This window comes from the organism of the source record quoted next, unplaced genomic scaffold, assembly GCF_019419815.1.
Source record: "Pyrus x bretschneideri cultivar Hongxiangsu unplaced genomic scaffold, Pyrus_bretschneideri_v1 Contig3, whole genome shotgun sequence".
Lineage (NCBI taxonomy): Eukaryota > Viridiplantae > Streptophyta > Magnoliopsida > Rosales > Rosaceae > Pyrus > Pyrus x bretschneideri.
This window is the reverse complement of record NW_025999612.1, coordinates 5678648-5694006: the sequence shown is the minus strand read 5'-3', so window position 1 is coordinate 5694006 and position 15359 is coordinate 5678648. Positions and strand designations below refer to the sequence as shown.

General features: G+C 39.4%; 3 protein-coding genes and 1 non-coding gene across 4 annotated transcripts; all 4 read right to left on the bottom strand.

Moving 5' to 3' along the window:
* Nucleotides 1-6122: 6122 nt before the first annotated feature.
* LOC103949252 (RNA polymerase II transcriptional coactivator KELP) lies at nt 6123-8281 on the bottom strand. Its single transcript, XM_009360358.3, has 3 exons — nt 7501-8281; nt 7282-7387; nt 6123-6412 (listed from the first exon to the last, which is right to left on the bottom strand). Exons 1-3 carry the CDS (start codon nt 7786-7788, stop codon nt 6321-6323), a joined length of 486 nt encoding a protein of 161 aa, XP_009358633.1. The 5' UTR covers nt 7789-8281; the 3' UTR covers nt 6123-6320.
* Nucleotides 8282-8436: 155 nt separating this feature from the next.
* LOC103949251 lies at nt 8437-10185 on the bottom strand. The gene is made up of 3 exons (XM_009360357.3): nt 9874-10185; nt 9259-9479; nt 8437-8760 (listed from the first exon to the last, which is right to left on the bottom strand). Exons 1-2 carry the CDS (start codon nt 10113-10115, stop codon nt 9266-9268), a joined length of 456 nt encoding a protein of 151 aa, XP_009358632.1. The 5' UTR covers nt 10116-10185; the 3' UTR covers nt 8437-8760; nt 9259-9265.
* A 70-nt stretch (nt 10186-10255) lies between these two features.
* TRNAQ-CUG lies at nt 10256-10327 on the bottom strand. The gene has a single exon. It is a non-coding gene; the product is annotated as a tRNA-Gln (tRNA).
* Nucleotides 10328-12284: 1957 nt separating this feature from the next.
* Nucleotides 12285-14985, bottom strand: LOC103949250 (F-box protein SKIP8). Its single transcript, XM_009360356.3, has 3 exons — nt 14454-14985; nt 13310-13506; nt 12285-12806 (listed from the first exon to the last, which is right to left on the bottom strand). The coding sequence occupies exons 1-3, from the start codon at nt 14919-14921 to the stop codon at nt 12554-12556; spliced, it is 918 nt and encodes a 305-aa protein (XP_009358631.2). The 5' UTR covers nt 14922-14985; the 3' UTR covers nt 12285-12553.
* Between the last annotated feature and the right edge of the window lie 374 nt (nt 14986-15359).

Below are 15359 nucleotides of genomic sequence, written 5' to 3'. Positions count from 1 at the left end.
AGAAATTAAATGACGTAAAACTAAGGGTTGGTTTGGTATTGATGTACTTTGAAAAAAAACTGCTTATGCTATGCTATGAGAATAAACTCATTTTTGTTGCTTCACGTTTTCAGCTTTTCTCGTCCAAAACTGTGAAAATAAGCTATTTTTAAATGTTTACCAAACACCTTTTTGAGCTCAGCTTTTTTTTATACTCACTTTTTATAAAAACACCACAGTATCAAACCAATACTAAATCTAAACCAATATTGTTTCTAAAAACCCCAGACAAATGTTACTGATTACTGTCCTGTATCAATCACAAATGGTTTATTAAATAGGAGAACCAATGAAGATGACTTGAAAACTTTGAGTTTTAACCAAAAGGACAAAAAGGTGTTGTAAGTGAGCAGTACCAAGAATGACTTTTTAGATTAAAAATGTCCTTAATGTTAAAATTGAACAGTATCAAGAATGTTTCGTTAAGACTCCCTTATTAAATTTTTATAGTCAACATGGCATGTTCACACACTGTCACACGTGTGGTGTAAAAATTATGAACTTCCTAGCATTTAAAATAAAATAAAAAAATTATTCAAAGATGTTACTACGAATTTCAAAATAAATTCATTTACATACCTAATGAGGCTTAGGATACATACACATGTTACCTGAATTAAATTAAATATGTCTGTTAATATGTAATTATATGTAGAGCATCCCCAGTGAGGGATACATATAGAGCCCCTCATTGGGGATGCTTTTAGGCCATCTCTAACCGAGGGCTGGCCAGAGAACTCGTTTTAGCCCTCTGGCCCTCTGGCCCTCCAAGATATTAATATTTTAATGAACAATACATGGCTATATTTACCTCCATCTCCAACCGAGGGCCAAAGGGCCATAGGACTCGTTTTAGCCCTGTCACAAAAAACTGTCTCCAACCAAAGGGCCAAATATAATTTATTATTTAAATTTAAAAACTACAACTTAAATTCAAATCCAACAACAACTTAAACTTAAAAATTACAATTAAAAACGACGAATTAAATTTAAAAATTACAAATTAAATTTAAAAACTACAAATAAAATTTAAAAACAACATTAACTTGAAATTAAAAACTACAACAACTTAAATTTAATATCCATAATCAACATCATCTTCATTGTGACATCCCACATCGCCCAGGGGAGTGATCCTTATATGTATATTCCCATCCCTACCTAGCACGAGGCCTTTTGGGAGCTCACTGGCTTCGAGTTCCGTAGAAACTCCGAAGTTAAGCGAGAAGGGGCTAGAGCAATCCCATGATGGGTGACCCACTGGGAAGTTGCTCGTGAGTTCCCAAAAACAAAACCGTGAGGGAATGGTAAGCCCAAAGCGGACAATATCGTGCTACGGTGGTGAAGCGGGCCTGGGTTGTGATGGGGGCCCGGGCCGGGATGTGACAATTGGTATCAGAGCCTAACCCTGATCGCATGTGTGCCGATGAGGACGTCGGGCCCCTAAGGGGGGTGGATTGTGACATCCCACATCGCCCAGGGGAGTGATCCTTATATGTATATTCCCATCCCTACCTAGCACGAGGCCTTTTGGGAGCTCACTGGCTTCAGGTTCCATAGAAACTCCGAAGTTAAGCGAGAAGAGGGCTAGAGCAATCCCATGATGGGTGACCCACTGGGAAGTTGCTCGTGAGTTCCCAAAAACAAAACCGTGAGGGAATGGTAAGCCCAAAGCGGACAATATCGTGCTACGGTGGTGGAGTGGGCCCGGGAAGTGATCCGCCCCGGGCCGGGATGTGACATTCATCATCCGCCATTGTAGGAGTATAGTCAGAGGTAAACAACTACCGCTGAGTCATAAATTTTTTTTTTCCTATCAAAATAGGCTTTACTCATTGGAGTGTAATTCGAAGTGTTCATTTCCATATTCTTATCATCCATCTCTTCTTGTATTTGTTCGGCCCATTCTTCATGCCTACTTTTCCTTTCTTCCACCTCAAGGGCATTTTGCTCCGCTATTAATCGCAATAAGGCCGCCACTTCATGTTGAGCGGGGTAATCATCATTTGCCTTGCTCTTTTCCTTCAACCTTTGCGCCTTGTTTCGTCCCATAGCCCTAGGTATGGAACCTTCACCTGAAGACGGACTTTCTACCCTTGTTTGTTGAATGGTTGGAGATCCATCTTCATCCATATCTGCAGCTGAGGATGCAATTCTGAACATCTCGCGTAGGAGCTCTATGTGGTGGATCTTCAAATAATACCCACCCTTTACAAATTTCCCAACAACTGTGAAACTGAAAGGGTTTCAAGCTGCTCTCCATATACAATTCCTCCGCTTGGCGTACCTAGAAAAAAATTAAAGGAAATTAATTTATGAAATTAAATGTAATATAATTAAATATTTAAAATAAATTGTGAAAACACGTACTTCGTCGTAGTAATTAGTGCCGCTTTCATGTCTACTTGCGGCTGCTAACAATGCTTGATGCCATTTGTTCAAACTTGGCTAAAGATGTTTCTTCCATCTTGAAGAACAACTCTCGTGGTTTCAAATATTCACTGGAGTGGTGCCTTCATAGAACTCTAAGTATATTTTGGACACACGAGTCCAAACACCGTCATTTGTTTGACAATTCCCCCTCACACTATCTTCCGACACCCATCTATAAGCCTTACAAAGAGCTTCATCTTCTTTTCGGGTCCAAACCCTAACTTTCATTACAGACGAGGCCATTTGAAAATTATTCAAAAAGTTGAAGGATAGATTTTTGAAAGAGGAAAGAAAATATGAGAATTGAAATGGTGTAGGAATGGTGAAAATTTTGTGAGGAATGGTGAATGAATAGTTTAGGTATTTATAGGAAAAAAAATTAGAATTTTTGGGAATTAAAAAAAAAAGGCCAAAAAACCTAAAAAATAAAAAATAAAATAAAAAAGGATCCAAAGGCAACTAGCGCCATCTAGCAGCCATTGGATTCAAATTTAATCGACAGGAATACATTTATATTAAGTCGGTTATAACCGACATGATTAATGTTTTTTCTGGCTAACCCCGGGCTGGCTGCATGTAGCCAGCCCTCTAGCCCTTTGGTCACCCTCTTAGATTCCACAAGCCCTCTAGCCTAACCCTCGATTGGAGACGATTTTTGGGCTATTTTCGACCCTTTGACCCTCTGGACCATTCAGTTGGAGATGACCTTATGTAAAGGTGTCCCTGTATAAGCTTCTGGATTGGCACACAATTAAACTGTTCCAAATTAGGGTACACTGTCAAATATCGACTGTTGAGTTGGAAACTCAAAAAAAGGAAGTTGAATTTCGTCGCCCATACCAGCTCTGTGGTGATTATGATGATATTCTTTCTCTTAATAGCACCAGGCCTGCAATCGCAGTGGACAGAAAATGTCTCGAAAGGTGCCTTCGACATTGCGGTTTGTCTCTAACTGCAGAATGCGTCGAAAAATGTTACAACATGTGTGAAACGGCTGAGGCTCCAACTGTGATTGATGAGACTATTCACTACTGCAAACTTGGTTGTTCACTTCACCACTGTGCCAAATACCACTCTGGTACGTACTACCCCATTTGCATGCTTTACTCCGCTTTATTTTAAAACACAAGGCCCATCTCGAACACTGATCGAGTCCTCTCGATACCTATTGAGCAATGAGCGAGAGCGTTCGATCAATCCTCGAATCTTAAAATTCTGAAACATGAAAACTAAGATGAATATGTATATGTTTTCTCTTCGTGAGATGCAGACAAAACAAAAATGGGAAGGTGCGTGGATCACCGCTCAAACAAATACTGCAATGTGGAAAATATTTACTAGAGGTCCCATGTATACACAGAATTGATGGAACAAATAATATTGCAGACATCATAATTATATCTCCATGTACGTGGGCTCAATGAGTGACAACTTTTATGATGTAGTTGCATTCAAATATGTCTCGCCATCACAGTGTGTTCTTTTATCTTTGCATGCGTACCACAACTGCGATAAGATTCAATAACCTTAGTTATATGATATTTTACTGGAAACTATTATCATTGTAAAAAAGAAGATTCTAACTCTGCATAGGGATAGCGATCTAGCTAATATAGCTACACCCACATTATTTATCTCTAGTAATATTGAGCATAAGTCAAAGTCACGAGTTTATATGCCTTTATTTGATTGTGTTGTTGGTCCATTTACTTGGGGACTCTTATAACAAATCTTATCTCTATACAAAAGTGCTTACATGCAGTTAGTTTAGAGTATTCATCTTTTTGTCCGAAGTTTAGAATTTGATTCATTCATCTCGTTAGTTAGATCAAAACTTTACTTTAACTTGTCGAAATATTTATTAACTTTTTCCTATTTTCCCTGTGAAGATTTACACCAAAGTTTAGCTAATGGTATGCACTATACAACCCGTGACACTGATACATTGAACATATTTTTCAAAATTGAAGACCTAATTCAATGCCTAATTAACACTTTAAGATATTTGGAACATCAATCACCTAAGATTTCACAGGCAAATACAAATCCCCTACCCACTCAAATTTTGAATCCAGTCTTCTTCTTCCAACTGCCGCATTTCCTACTATTATTTTAACTCACGAATCTACCTCTTATTCTATTCCTTTGCCTTGGATCAACTCAAAATTTGACTCTAAAATAATTGTCCCAACGGTTCAAAATTTCACATGCAGCCATATTTACATATTTTGAAAGAAACACAATCTGTGTGTCTCTTCTGACAAACCTCCATCCAGTGTCTGCCCATTAATATTTTGCCAAAAGATTCCAAAACCTTAAATATATGTGGGCACTGAAATTGTGACCACAGGTGGGAAAAATTATTTGACAATGGGGAACTGTTCATCACTCACAGGAACCTCTGGGGAGTGTCCTAAATCTATTAGGGTTCTTACAGATTCTGGGGCTGTCCTAGAATTTAAAGGCCCTAAACTAGCTGCTGAAATCCTCACTGGTTTTCCAGGCTATGGCATTTTCCAACAGGGCAAGGCCTCCTTACCGATGTCTGACCAAGAAACCCTAATTAGTGGCCAGTACTATCTTCTTCCGCTGAAGCCACAGCCACTGGTTTGCAAACATGGGGTTGCTGAGAAACCAGAGGCTGCGGAAGCTGAGCCTGTGGAGAAGTCATTTGGTGCGCTACCGGATTTCGTGGAGAATTCGGCAAACGGGTCATCAAATCTTGCAGTTGAAGTCCTAGAGAAGGCTGCAGAAGCTGAGCCTGTGAAGAAGTCATTTGTTGCAGGATCAGAAGTTGAAGTCATGGAGGCTGCTGAACCTGAGCCTGTGAAGAAGTCATTTTGTGCAGGATCAGATTTCGTGGAGAATTTGGCGAAAGGGTCGTCGGCTCTTGAGGTGCTGCCGTCTGGTGGCGACGGGGTTTGGAGGGTGAAGCTGGTGATTGACACTAAGCAATTGGAGGAGTTATTTTCTGAAAATGGCGACGCAGGGGCGCTGATTGAGACGATGAGGATGGCTGCAAGTGGAGGAGCAGGGGCAAGCACTCCAAAGCATACAAAGAGCCTTTGGGGAGGAGCAGGAGGTTGGAGGAAGCCCATCTTCTCCAACTTGTTTAAGGTGCCCCCAACTGATCCTGGGATATAAAAAGCTCGGTCATATGAAACATCATGTCTCTCTGTCCCAATGCTTTTCAGATTTTTTAGGGCAAATCAAATGTTTTAGAGGGCTAAAACTTGAGACTTGATTAAGCACATCTTATGTTAAGATTATCTTGTGAACTTTCTTTTAGTATTTTGTACATATGACGAACATTCGATGAGTCTGTGTATCGCTCTCTGGCTTTTTGTTTCCGAAAACAGCTTAATCCTCGAAAAAGAGCAAAAGAAAAAGAATGCATAGAGGTTTAAAACCCATTTGTTCATGTCGATTCGGATGCACCACACACACACAAGAATCTCTTCAAATATGAAGGATTAGAACATCCTCCATTTATGCTTTATTTCTTTCCTCCTCGTTCTTTCTTGTTCGAATGCTTGAATTAAAACATGGAAGGTAACTAGAACCGATTCAACACCACTCTTTCAATCATCCATATCTGCTACGACAATCAATTTAGGGTTTCAAGGGGTAAACTATGAACTTTCGGTAGATAGCAGGGAACGCAACAGGTTGCTTTCGTAACATTAAGGGATAATTAGAAACGTGACAGCAGTATTCGAGTTCTAAACAACATATTCTGACATCAAATGACCAATTTGAAGCCCCAAAGCCCAAGCCATGTCATTATAACCAACAACGTACTATAGATTAAAAAGGATTAGACATTTCGATATTTTCAGATGATATTCTCAGATTCTTGACTCCATCTTACTAATGGCTTTCTCTATAGCAGGTACATTCTTCTTGAAGACTGACCATTGCTCCTCTGTCAAGCTTATTCCTGCAGACAAATGTTTACATAAATACCACCGTAAATAAACAAAAGACAGTCACCAGTATCCGTTCAACCAACGCAGAAGTATAAGAAATCTAGAAACAAGCAATATTTCGGTCAATTTTGGTATAACAGACTAGTTGCATACACAGAAGGCAACGACATCAAGATTTTCAGACACATGAAATTGCATTAAAATCAACCGTAACCATCCAAGACCTTGTATGTCTTAGGACAGTAATTGAAGTTTTTCCCACATAAGCCGTCTCTCCTGAATGGAGCACTTTGAATAAACAACGATAAGCGAGAAGGGAGAAACCCCAAGGAAGTGGACTGTTACTCTTCTATTACATTGCAATACAGTCTACAGAGAAGTCTATTCTCGTCATAATCGATCATAATCGATCCATGTCAGGGAGCGAGGGGTATAAAAAATAGAAGGAAACAAGTGACTGAAAGCCACTCTAGTACTCTACTACCACCATCGTTGACTATAAACAACAATGCAGAAAACAAGAAGAGCAATTGGCATTGGTAGTTTACTAAGACCGGTTTGGTACTCAGCCTTTTTTTTCGTAATCCCTCACCAATCCTTTGCTACCAAGATGACAACCTAAGTCATAAGTTCGTTGTGCCGAAGAACACATTCAAGATTCAGATTGTGCAAAATGCAGCAATGTAACAAAAGCTTATTCACAACGTCTTGGAACTCAGTATCACGAGTCGCATTGACATCATCCATCAACAAATCCAGACAAATGAATTGTGATTAAGCTCTATAAGCAGAAATTTCAGCTACAAACTCAAATCATTTCTTGATATAAATGCACAGAATTAGAATCTGCTAATAATCGGATTAAAGTTAAGTAAATCACCTTTGGCAGTAGGAAGCTCTTTCCCATCTTTGAAATAAAACTCCCTAATCGACACCAAATTCTTCCCTCTGAATTCCTGAAGCGTCACCTTCCTCTTCGCCGAGAGCTGCATATCACAACCAAAACCCAATAAACAAAAAACCTAAAAAAAATCAAAACCCAACAACAGAAAATACATTCCATTCAACTTTTATCGGGAAACAGACAGAAAAAACTGACCCTGCAAATCACGAGATCGCCGTTATCATCGTACTCCCGTTCCTGGGCACCTTCGGCTTCTGGGTTTTCATCCTTCTGCGCTGCTGCTTGTTCCTTCTGATTCTGCTCCTCGAGGAAGGACTGGACGACCTGCTTGACGAAAGCCCTGTAGGGGGGCTTGGAGAGGTCGAGCTCCAGCTCTTCGGAGGCCTGCTTCCGAATCTTGAACTCCGTCATCTCGTCCATGTCCGATTCCTCCAGGATTCTCCGCACCGTCTTCTCGATTTTCTGCTCGGTTTCGGCTTCCATTTTAATTCAATTTTCGGTTGTGGCGCAGAAAATCTCTGAAAAGTTTTCTTCTTTTTTGCTTAATTGGGGAAGCTCTGTGTCACTCTGCGCCTCCGAATTCTTGTGTATTTGGTGGTGCTGTCAAAAATGGGCTTCTATTCCGCGCGCAATGGAGCACAGTTATGCATCACGTTTCACCATTTTACTGGTCTAAGGCATAAAAAGCATCCGACAACTTTTTATTCTCCAAAAAAACCTTGAGTAGGGATGATTGTTCACGTCATTAGTAAGATATTCTTTACAAAAACATGAAATCAAGTTTATTTTGGTCTTATTCAATCCACGTTAATCTTGTTTAATATGAAAGTTGTTTTTAGTTTGGCAATTCTATCAAAATTTTTCTTCTCGGTCCAATAATTATTATTTACTATCACGAATCACATCACAAATGTAACAACTCGAGCGCAGCGGTCAGTGTTTGTTTCGGGGAAAAGATGGTATGGACCTGAGAAACCGGACTTTTCATCTCACTGAACACAATTCGAAGCATGAAGCAGAGAAAACGAGAAGATAGCAAGCAACACTTGACTTCATTACCAATCGGCTCCAACGATTATCATCTGGAAATGAACCCCGGTGTTGTTAATAAGAAGACGGGGAGCAACAAAGTGAGTATCTAAGCTGATGATTCTAGTCAGGAAACAGAAACTTTGAGTTGCTCATATACAAGATAGAAGATACAACACCGGAAAGAGGGACTTTCCGATGACACTTACCACGGCATCAATCTTTGACTACAAGAATCTGAACTGTATAGGAAAATATAACACACATCCAGTTTTCAATTCAATGTGGTAGATATATACCAGATGGTTCACATTAAAACCCTCCAATTGGGCATCGCCTATACGACTTCACACTTGTTATCAACTATACGTCGTCAAAGCTCTACCGAGATGCAGTTACCTCTTCTGTCCTTGGACCTTCTTTAGTCTGCATATACATGGCATGACATGACATGACACAGAATAAGTAGAAGAATATAACAAATAACAAGCCAACAAGTCTGGCAGAAAGTATCAGGTGATCGAAATAACAACATAAGATCGGAGTTGATATCTTGCAGAAGATCTAAACTTTGGATGAGCAATGATCATTGAATTACTTTAAAGACGGGAAAGTAATTTGTATCATGATTCGTGGATGCTACACTTAGGGTGTAGTGAGATTTGATTTCAGCACAAACCAGATGACAAATTCAGAATCGAACGAAACTTCTTTTTGCATAGATTTATTTGTGAAACATTTATTTAAATGCTTAATCCAAATTTATGGGAAAGCAGCATCCTTAACATTGCTAATCAATTTCATTTGTGAGCATAACATTGTATTCAGTAACATCGATGCAGTAATCTGCTCTCGAGCATTCGAGCTATACACACAAACTAGGAAAGCAATCCCTACTTGTTACAGGGAAATCAAAATCTTTACCTTAGTGTTAGTCTCCTCTTCCCCCTCTTCCGAAGGCAACCTCATCCAAGCTTTGCCCTTGTCGCCTGTAGCGGCCGCCAGATTCCACAAAACCAGGACAGGGCCTGTAAGCTTTTATAGGCCACCAACCAAAGCCTGGAAATGTTGCAATTCCACCCTGAATCCTTCCCTCCCCATTGCATCCCTTCTCCACCTCCTCTCTCCCACAGGACTTACAACCACTGCACCAAATTTGGTTCACATTAAACACCACATACCACACACACATGTTCTTTAAGCGTAATGATTTCCGTAAACCCCTTTTCTCCCGCTACACACGAGAATCAACGGAAAGTTTCGTTCCCCTTAATTAATCATCAAAATTCAGAATCATAGAGCTAAATCCCACATTAAAGAATCAAAATTTGAACAAAAAGTTTCCAAGTGATGCAATCTATATTATATTTCACACCACCTGCATACCAAAGTTCACAACTTTTCCAAAGAGAAACTTAAATCAACTCACAGAAAAGTTCTCAAATTATACTATATCTGCAAAAAGATGTAAAATTTGGGATGGAATCCAAGTTCCAATTAGTGGGTTTGTGACAGAATGAGGTGAAAGATTTGGAGTACCTGAGGGGAAGCTGTTGAGTGGGGGGCTGTGATGGGGAAGCAAGAGAATCATCATCTTCTGCAACTGAGGAAGGTGAGGAAGTTGAAGAGAGAAGGGTGAGAGATTTAGAAGATGGGGAGGAGGTTTTGATGAGAGTTGTTGTAGAGGGATGGAATTGCAGCCATGTCTTGGTGGCGGTGGCGGTGGTGGTGTGAGGGAAGTGCGAGAGTGGGATGGGAGGTGAGAGAAGGTATGTTCCCATTGTTTTCACAGCAGGATGAGAGGAGTGAGAGGACTGGATAATTTCCTTCCCACTCTTTTTCTTTCAATCGTGAGGTTCACATCGAGATTTAGAAAAATTAAAAAGCGTGAAAAAAAAATTGGAGAAAAGAAAATGGTTGGAGGTTCCACCGAGATTTGAACTCGGGTTACTAGATTCAGAGTCTAATGTCCTAACCGCTAGACCATGGAACCTCAGATGGTTATCTATTTCACGCATTTTATTTATTCAGTTACGTTAACAAACCCCTTTTGGCTCCTTTTACCTATGTTTCTCTGAGATGGTTAGATCACCTAGACTCGACAGAATTACGAACAACATGTTAACTCAACATAAACACGCACGAAAAAATTAGTGTTTCGATCGAGCATTAATTGATCATGCTTACATTATGCTGCAAAACCCGTTACTAATCAATTACTGACATTCAACACATAGTTTATAATTTCAACATTCATTGACTGGTGCAAGAATAGGAATTAGAATCATTTTAATTCTTAAGTTTCATGTGCTTACCAAAAGCGTAGATATAATAATCATTTCACCTCTTAACTTTCCTTATAAATCATTAATTAAATACTAACAATTAAGAAATGGATCAATTAGCGTGACTAGTTGATCCGATTCCCTTTCCTTACTTTTTGTAGTTCTAACTTCTCTCATCCTTTTACTAATTCGTTCTTGTTAAGAATTATAAGCTTATGGATCATCTTTCATTGGAGAAAATCTTGAGTGTAACTGAATAAATCCTCATGTATATGCATCTCAATGTCTCACTTGAAAAAATCCTAAAGATATATTTCCGAAAAATCTTGGGTATAACTGCAGATGCATCCAAATATAAGTATCTCACTCACGTTTTGGAAATATATTTCCAAAAAAATATTAGGTATATACCCCATATACACCCAAATGTATGTATGTCACACATTGATCTGGTGACGTATATATATTCCCGATTATAAGGCAGAATCTCTTACGCTACTGTACTCGATAGCCACTTTATCCCCTCCCTTTTCGGGTCTCTTTCACACCATCATGGCTCCATCTCTCTCTCAATTGATAGATGAATAGAACTTTGGTGAGCTTTTGAGCACTACATCATCAACAACCATCACCATCGACTGCCCTTTTGCCAGAGACATACGATGTGGTACTTCAGTAGTGCTTGTAGTACCAGAGACATTAAAAAATAAGAATGGTGAGAGAGTATCATTAACCAAAATCCTAGATTGATCATTTCCTTCGATGATCATACATGCCTAATTAAGGTCTAGGGGTCGTAATAATACAGGAAACTAGTATCATAAATTGTTACTTGCACCCTTGCACACCTTGCAGTCAACCAAGCCTAACTGTAACTTCAATTTTCCATTATTAACCAAAATTCTATATATGATATATCCTTGAATGCTTCAAACTAATATTCTGTAGAGTAGGAATCAATGATGTTGAACACTACATTGGGTTCTAATGGTTATGCATCAACGTGATTCCCCTATGACTCGAGAACTCATAAAAAAAACTCAGCTCAAACTGTGTACAATACTGTGAAACGCTTACAAAAAGAGATTCTACCAAAGTATATGGTGGTACCTTGTGTGGCTGGGGTTGGTAGAGATTTGAGGACTGTCCCAGATGGAAAAAGATTTGAAATCCTAAGGGGTGAGGTTGGATTCATTTTAGTCTTGGTTATATATACCTTTTGCTCTCAAATCCCACAAAATCCACAACTTATTGAAATCTTCCAAAATCTTAATTTTTTTAATACACTTAGATTTGGATGGACTTTAAAATCTCTGATAAAATCTCAATGGACTACAACCTAAATTTGTATAGATTCTAAAATCCTTTAAAATCTTTTAATTGACTACACTAGGATTTTAAAGTCTTTTAAAATCTTCTCAAATCTCAGATTGACTACACCCCTCTAAATGTGGACTGCTATTGGTGCAAAATTAGGTAAGCAAACGGATTACAGTTATTTCTTGTGAAAATCATCAGGAAAGGATTCAACTTTTTGTTACTCCTCAGTCCTCACGTAGTTTAAAAAACAGAACCGAAACCAGGAAGGATACCAAAACCCCCTATATCTTACTCTTTTCATGAGACTTGAACTCTGAGGTCCCTTGTTCATTCAAGCTTTAGATCTCATTCCAACTCATTTTTATATCCAACTAATTAATTCCGCAAATACAAATTATCAACAATTATGATAATAGCAATAACAGGGAGAGAAAAGGGAAGGAAACCCCCTTTACCAGAAAATCAACCAAAACTGAGGATGGAAAAATTAAAAACATCTTTCCGGGGAAAATATATCGAAAGTTAAATCGACTTTCTCCTCCAATTGATACCACTATTTTCTTAAAACTAGTATTAAGTTATATAATCGGTATCATCATATCTTCCTTTCTTTGTTACCCCTGCACAATCTGCTGTTCTCCCTCTACATCCATCACAGAGCTATGATGATGCACCATGTACCATCGCCCGTTATGGAACTCATAGACGTTGGTCACGCTGAATGGCCCAGTTTCGATTTCAACATAGGTTTTCATGGTAACCCAAGCCATGTCTGTCAGAACCCGTGCACGCACATCTCGAATCTGAAAGTTAACCCCTTGCTCCCAATTAAATGCTAGTTGCCAACTCTGTATAACAGCATTGTACCTAAAGAGGTAGCAAAAATGACTTAGCTCCGGGTGTCATATATTAATCAGGCACAAACGTAAAACCAAAGAGGCGTTATGGATATTTAAAACCACAAGAATAAAATCAGCTCTATAGAGAAAGAAACAACTAATAATGTTTCAAGATCAATACGCAAACCCTCACTCTTTCAATTTCCACCAAAATCCAAAAATAATTGAACGGGATCTTCCTGTCATGTCAATAACCCCTACCCGAAAGCCATCTAATAACTGTCATGTATATTTGATTGACTGTTTTACCTAAATCTAAGTTTCAAAAAATAGCATTTCACTCCCATCAAATAAAGAAAACCGTTAAAACACAAGGCAGAACAGGAGTTTCAGAATGAAAACAAAAAAGGGTCTGGTAGTGAATGAAAAAAACAGAAAAAAAAAATCCCAATCACTTGGATGAACTTAACAGAAGAAAACAGTCATAAAAATGCAGTTGTTGTACAGTTGTACACAAATGAGGCATCTTACCCCGAAAAGAGTTCTCCAGAGGCATGAACACACTTCACATAATCTGCATTCAGCCATAAACGACTCATTTCTGGAAGTGACCTTCCTCGGATAAAGTTAAAGAATTCAGTATTGACATTCACAATCGCTCTTGTAGCAGCATAGTAAGCTTTCCATCCATTAACTGGTGTTACGCTATCCTGTTCCAAAGTGAAGTCCTGAAAGAAAATTTGAAGGCCCATAACAAAATATTCTTACAAATGTTTTGGTATCAGATGCCAGTACATAAGAAACCGACACCGGCTAGGCTCTCAAAGACAGACAAAATCTCTGTTTCCAAATTAAACTAAACACATGCCTCAACACACAATCTCTCGGGCTAAATCCCATGCTATCCATGCGCTAAAACCATTATGCAGTAGGAAGTTTAAATTTAAGAAATTTCACCATTTAAAGGAATGAAAACTTCATGCAGAAGACTAGAGCCAATGATATCCATTAACCAAAACCGACACGAAAAACAAATAAAAAGGATTAATCTTGTAATCTCTCGGGCACCGAAAATGTACCATAAATAACCATACAAAAGCCTAATCTCATCCCACATGTCAAACCACATTCCCAAGTCAGAAAATGTACCATAGGTAACATGGAGGATCCTAATTTCATCACCGAAAATGTACCATAAATAACCATACAAAAGCCTAATCTCATCCCACATGTCAAACCACATTCCCAAGTCAGAAAATGTACCATAGGTAACATGGAGGATCCTAATTTCATCACATATGTCAAACAACATTCCATTAACCAAAACCGATACGAAAAGCAAATAAAAGGGATTAATCTTGTAATCTCTCAGGCACCGAAATGTGCCATAAATAACCGTACAAAAGCCTAATCCCATCCCACATGTCAAACCACATTCCTAAGTTAGAAAATGTACCATACGTCAAACAACATTCCGAAGTTCCAATACTATAAACGCAATCACAACGGATTTTCGGTTGATAGAGATGAATAAAGGGTCCCAATTTTCCCACATTTTCTTTGCAACCAAACACAATCCCTTCAATTGGGCAACCATCTTAGCTTCAAATCAAAATTCAACAAACACCCACATACAAATACTTCAAATGCAACAAAAAATTCAGTAATCACGTACCTTATGATAAAGCGCCTTCCAAGCATTATCATCATTGGCGGCCCACCGCATGTGTTTATTGGTCATCGAAAGCCTACAGAGGCTCGGGTAGTCCAGATAGCTAAGGGCATGCGTCGTAATCTCCGGAACCAGCTGCTCCATCATCGACGCGTCCGTATGCCGCTCCAGTACGGCCGCCGCCGCCGTCGGCTTCTCCGTCAAGTCCGTACCCGTCCCGCCGTTCAAGTGCGGCGCGCTCACGGGCCCCGAATCGGAGCCCGAAACGACCTCTTCCCGGTGACTAGTACAGCAAGGGCAGGCCTTTCCGCTTCCACTCGACGACGAGGTGGCAGAGGCAGCGCCGCCCGATTTGGGTTTGCCGGGGAGTGATCGGACGGCGAGGAGAGCGAGGAAAAAGGTGAGAAAAGTAAAAATTAGGGCTACAAAGAAGGTTTGGGGAGAAGAGAGAGTGAGGGAAATAATCTCCATTCATAAGACATGAAAGCTCTGCAGAACATGAAAAAACCCTAGAAATCTGGTGGTGGGAGGTCCAGGATAAGGGTGTGCTGCGTCCGCGGGTGGGGGCGAGACTGGGGCGTTTTGGCTCGGTGGGTTCCGGTTTGAAAAACCCTAGAAAACGGTGAGGGGATTGAAATTTTGCAGAGCTAAAGTGCGGAAAGAGGGAAAGAGAGGATGGTTGTGAGTTGGTGACTCGTGAGTGGTAACGGACTGAGTCCGGAGAATCAACTCGAACCGTGTGTACCGGGTCAAATATTAAATAAAATCAAATAAATGCTCTGTCCTTTTAAAAATTTCTTGGGGGTGTTTTCGTAATTAGACTTTTGCTTGTTCAAATTATTTTTTTTATCATTTTTTTCGTTGGAATTCATTTTTATCATTGAAATTTTACTTGATTTATTTACAAAC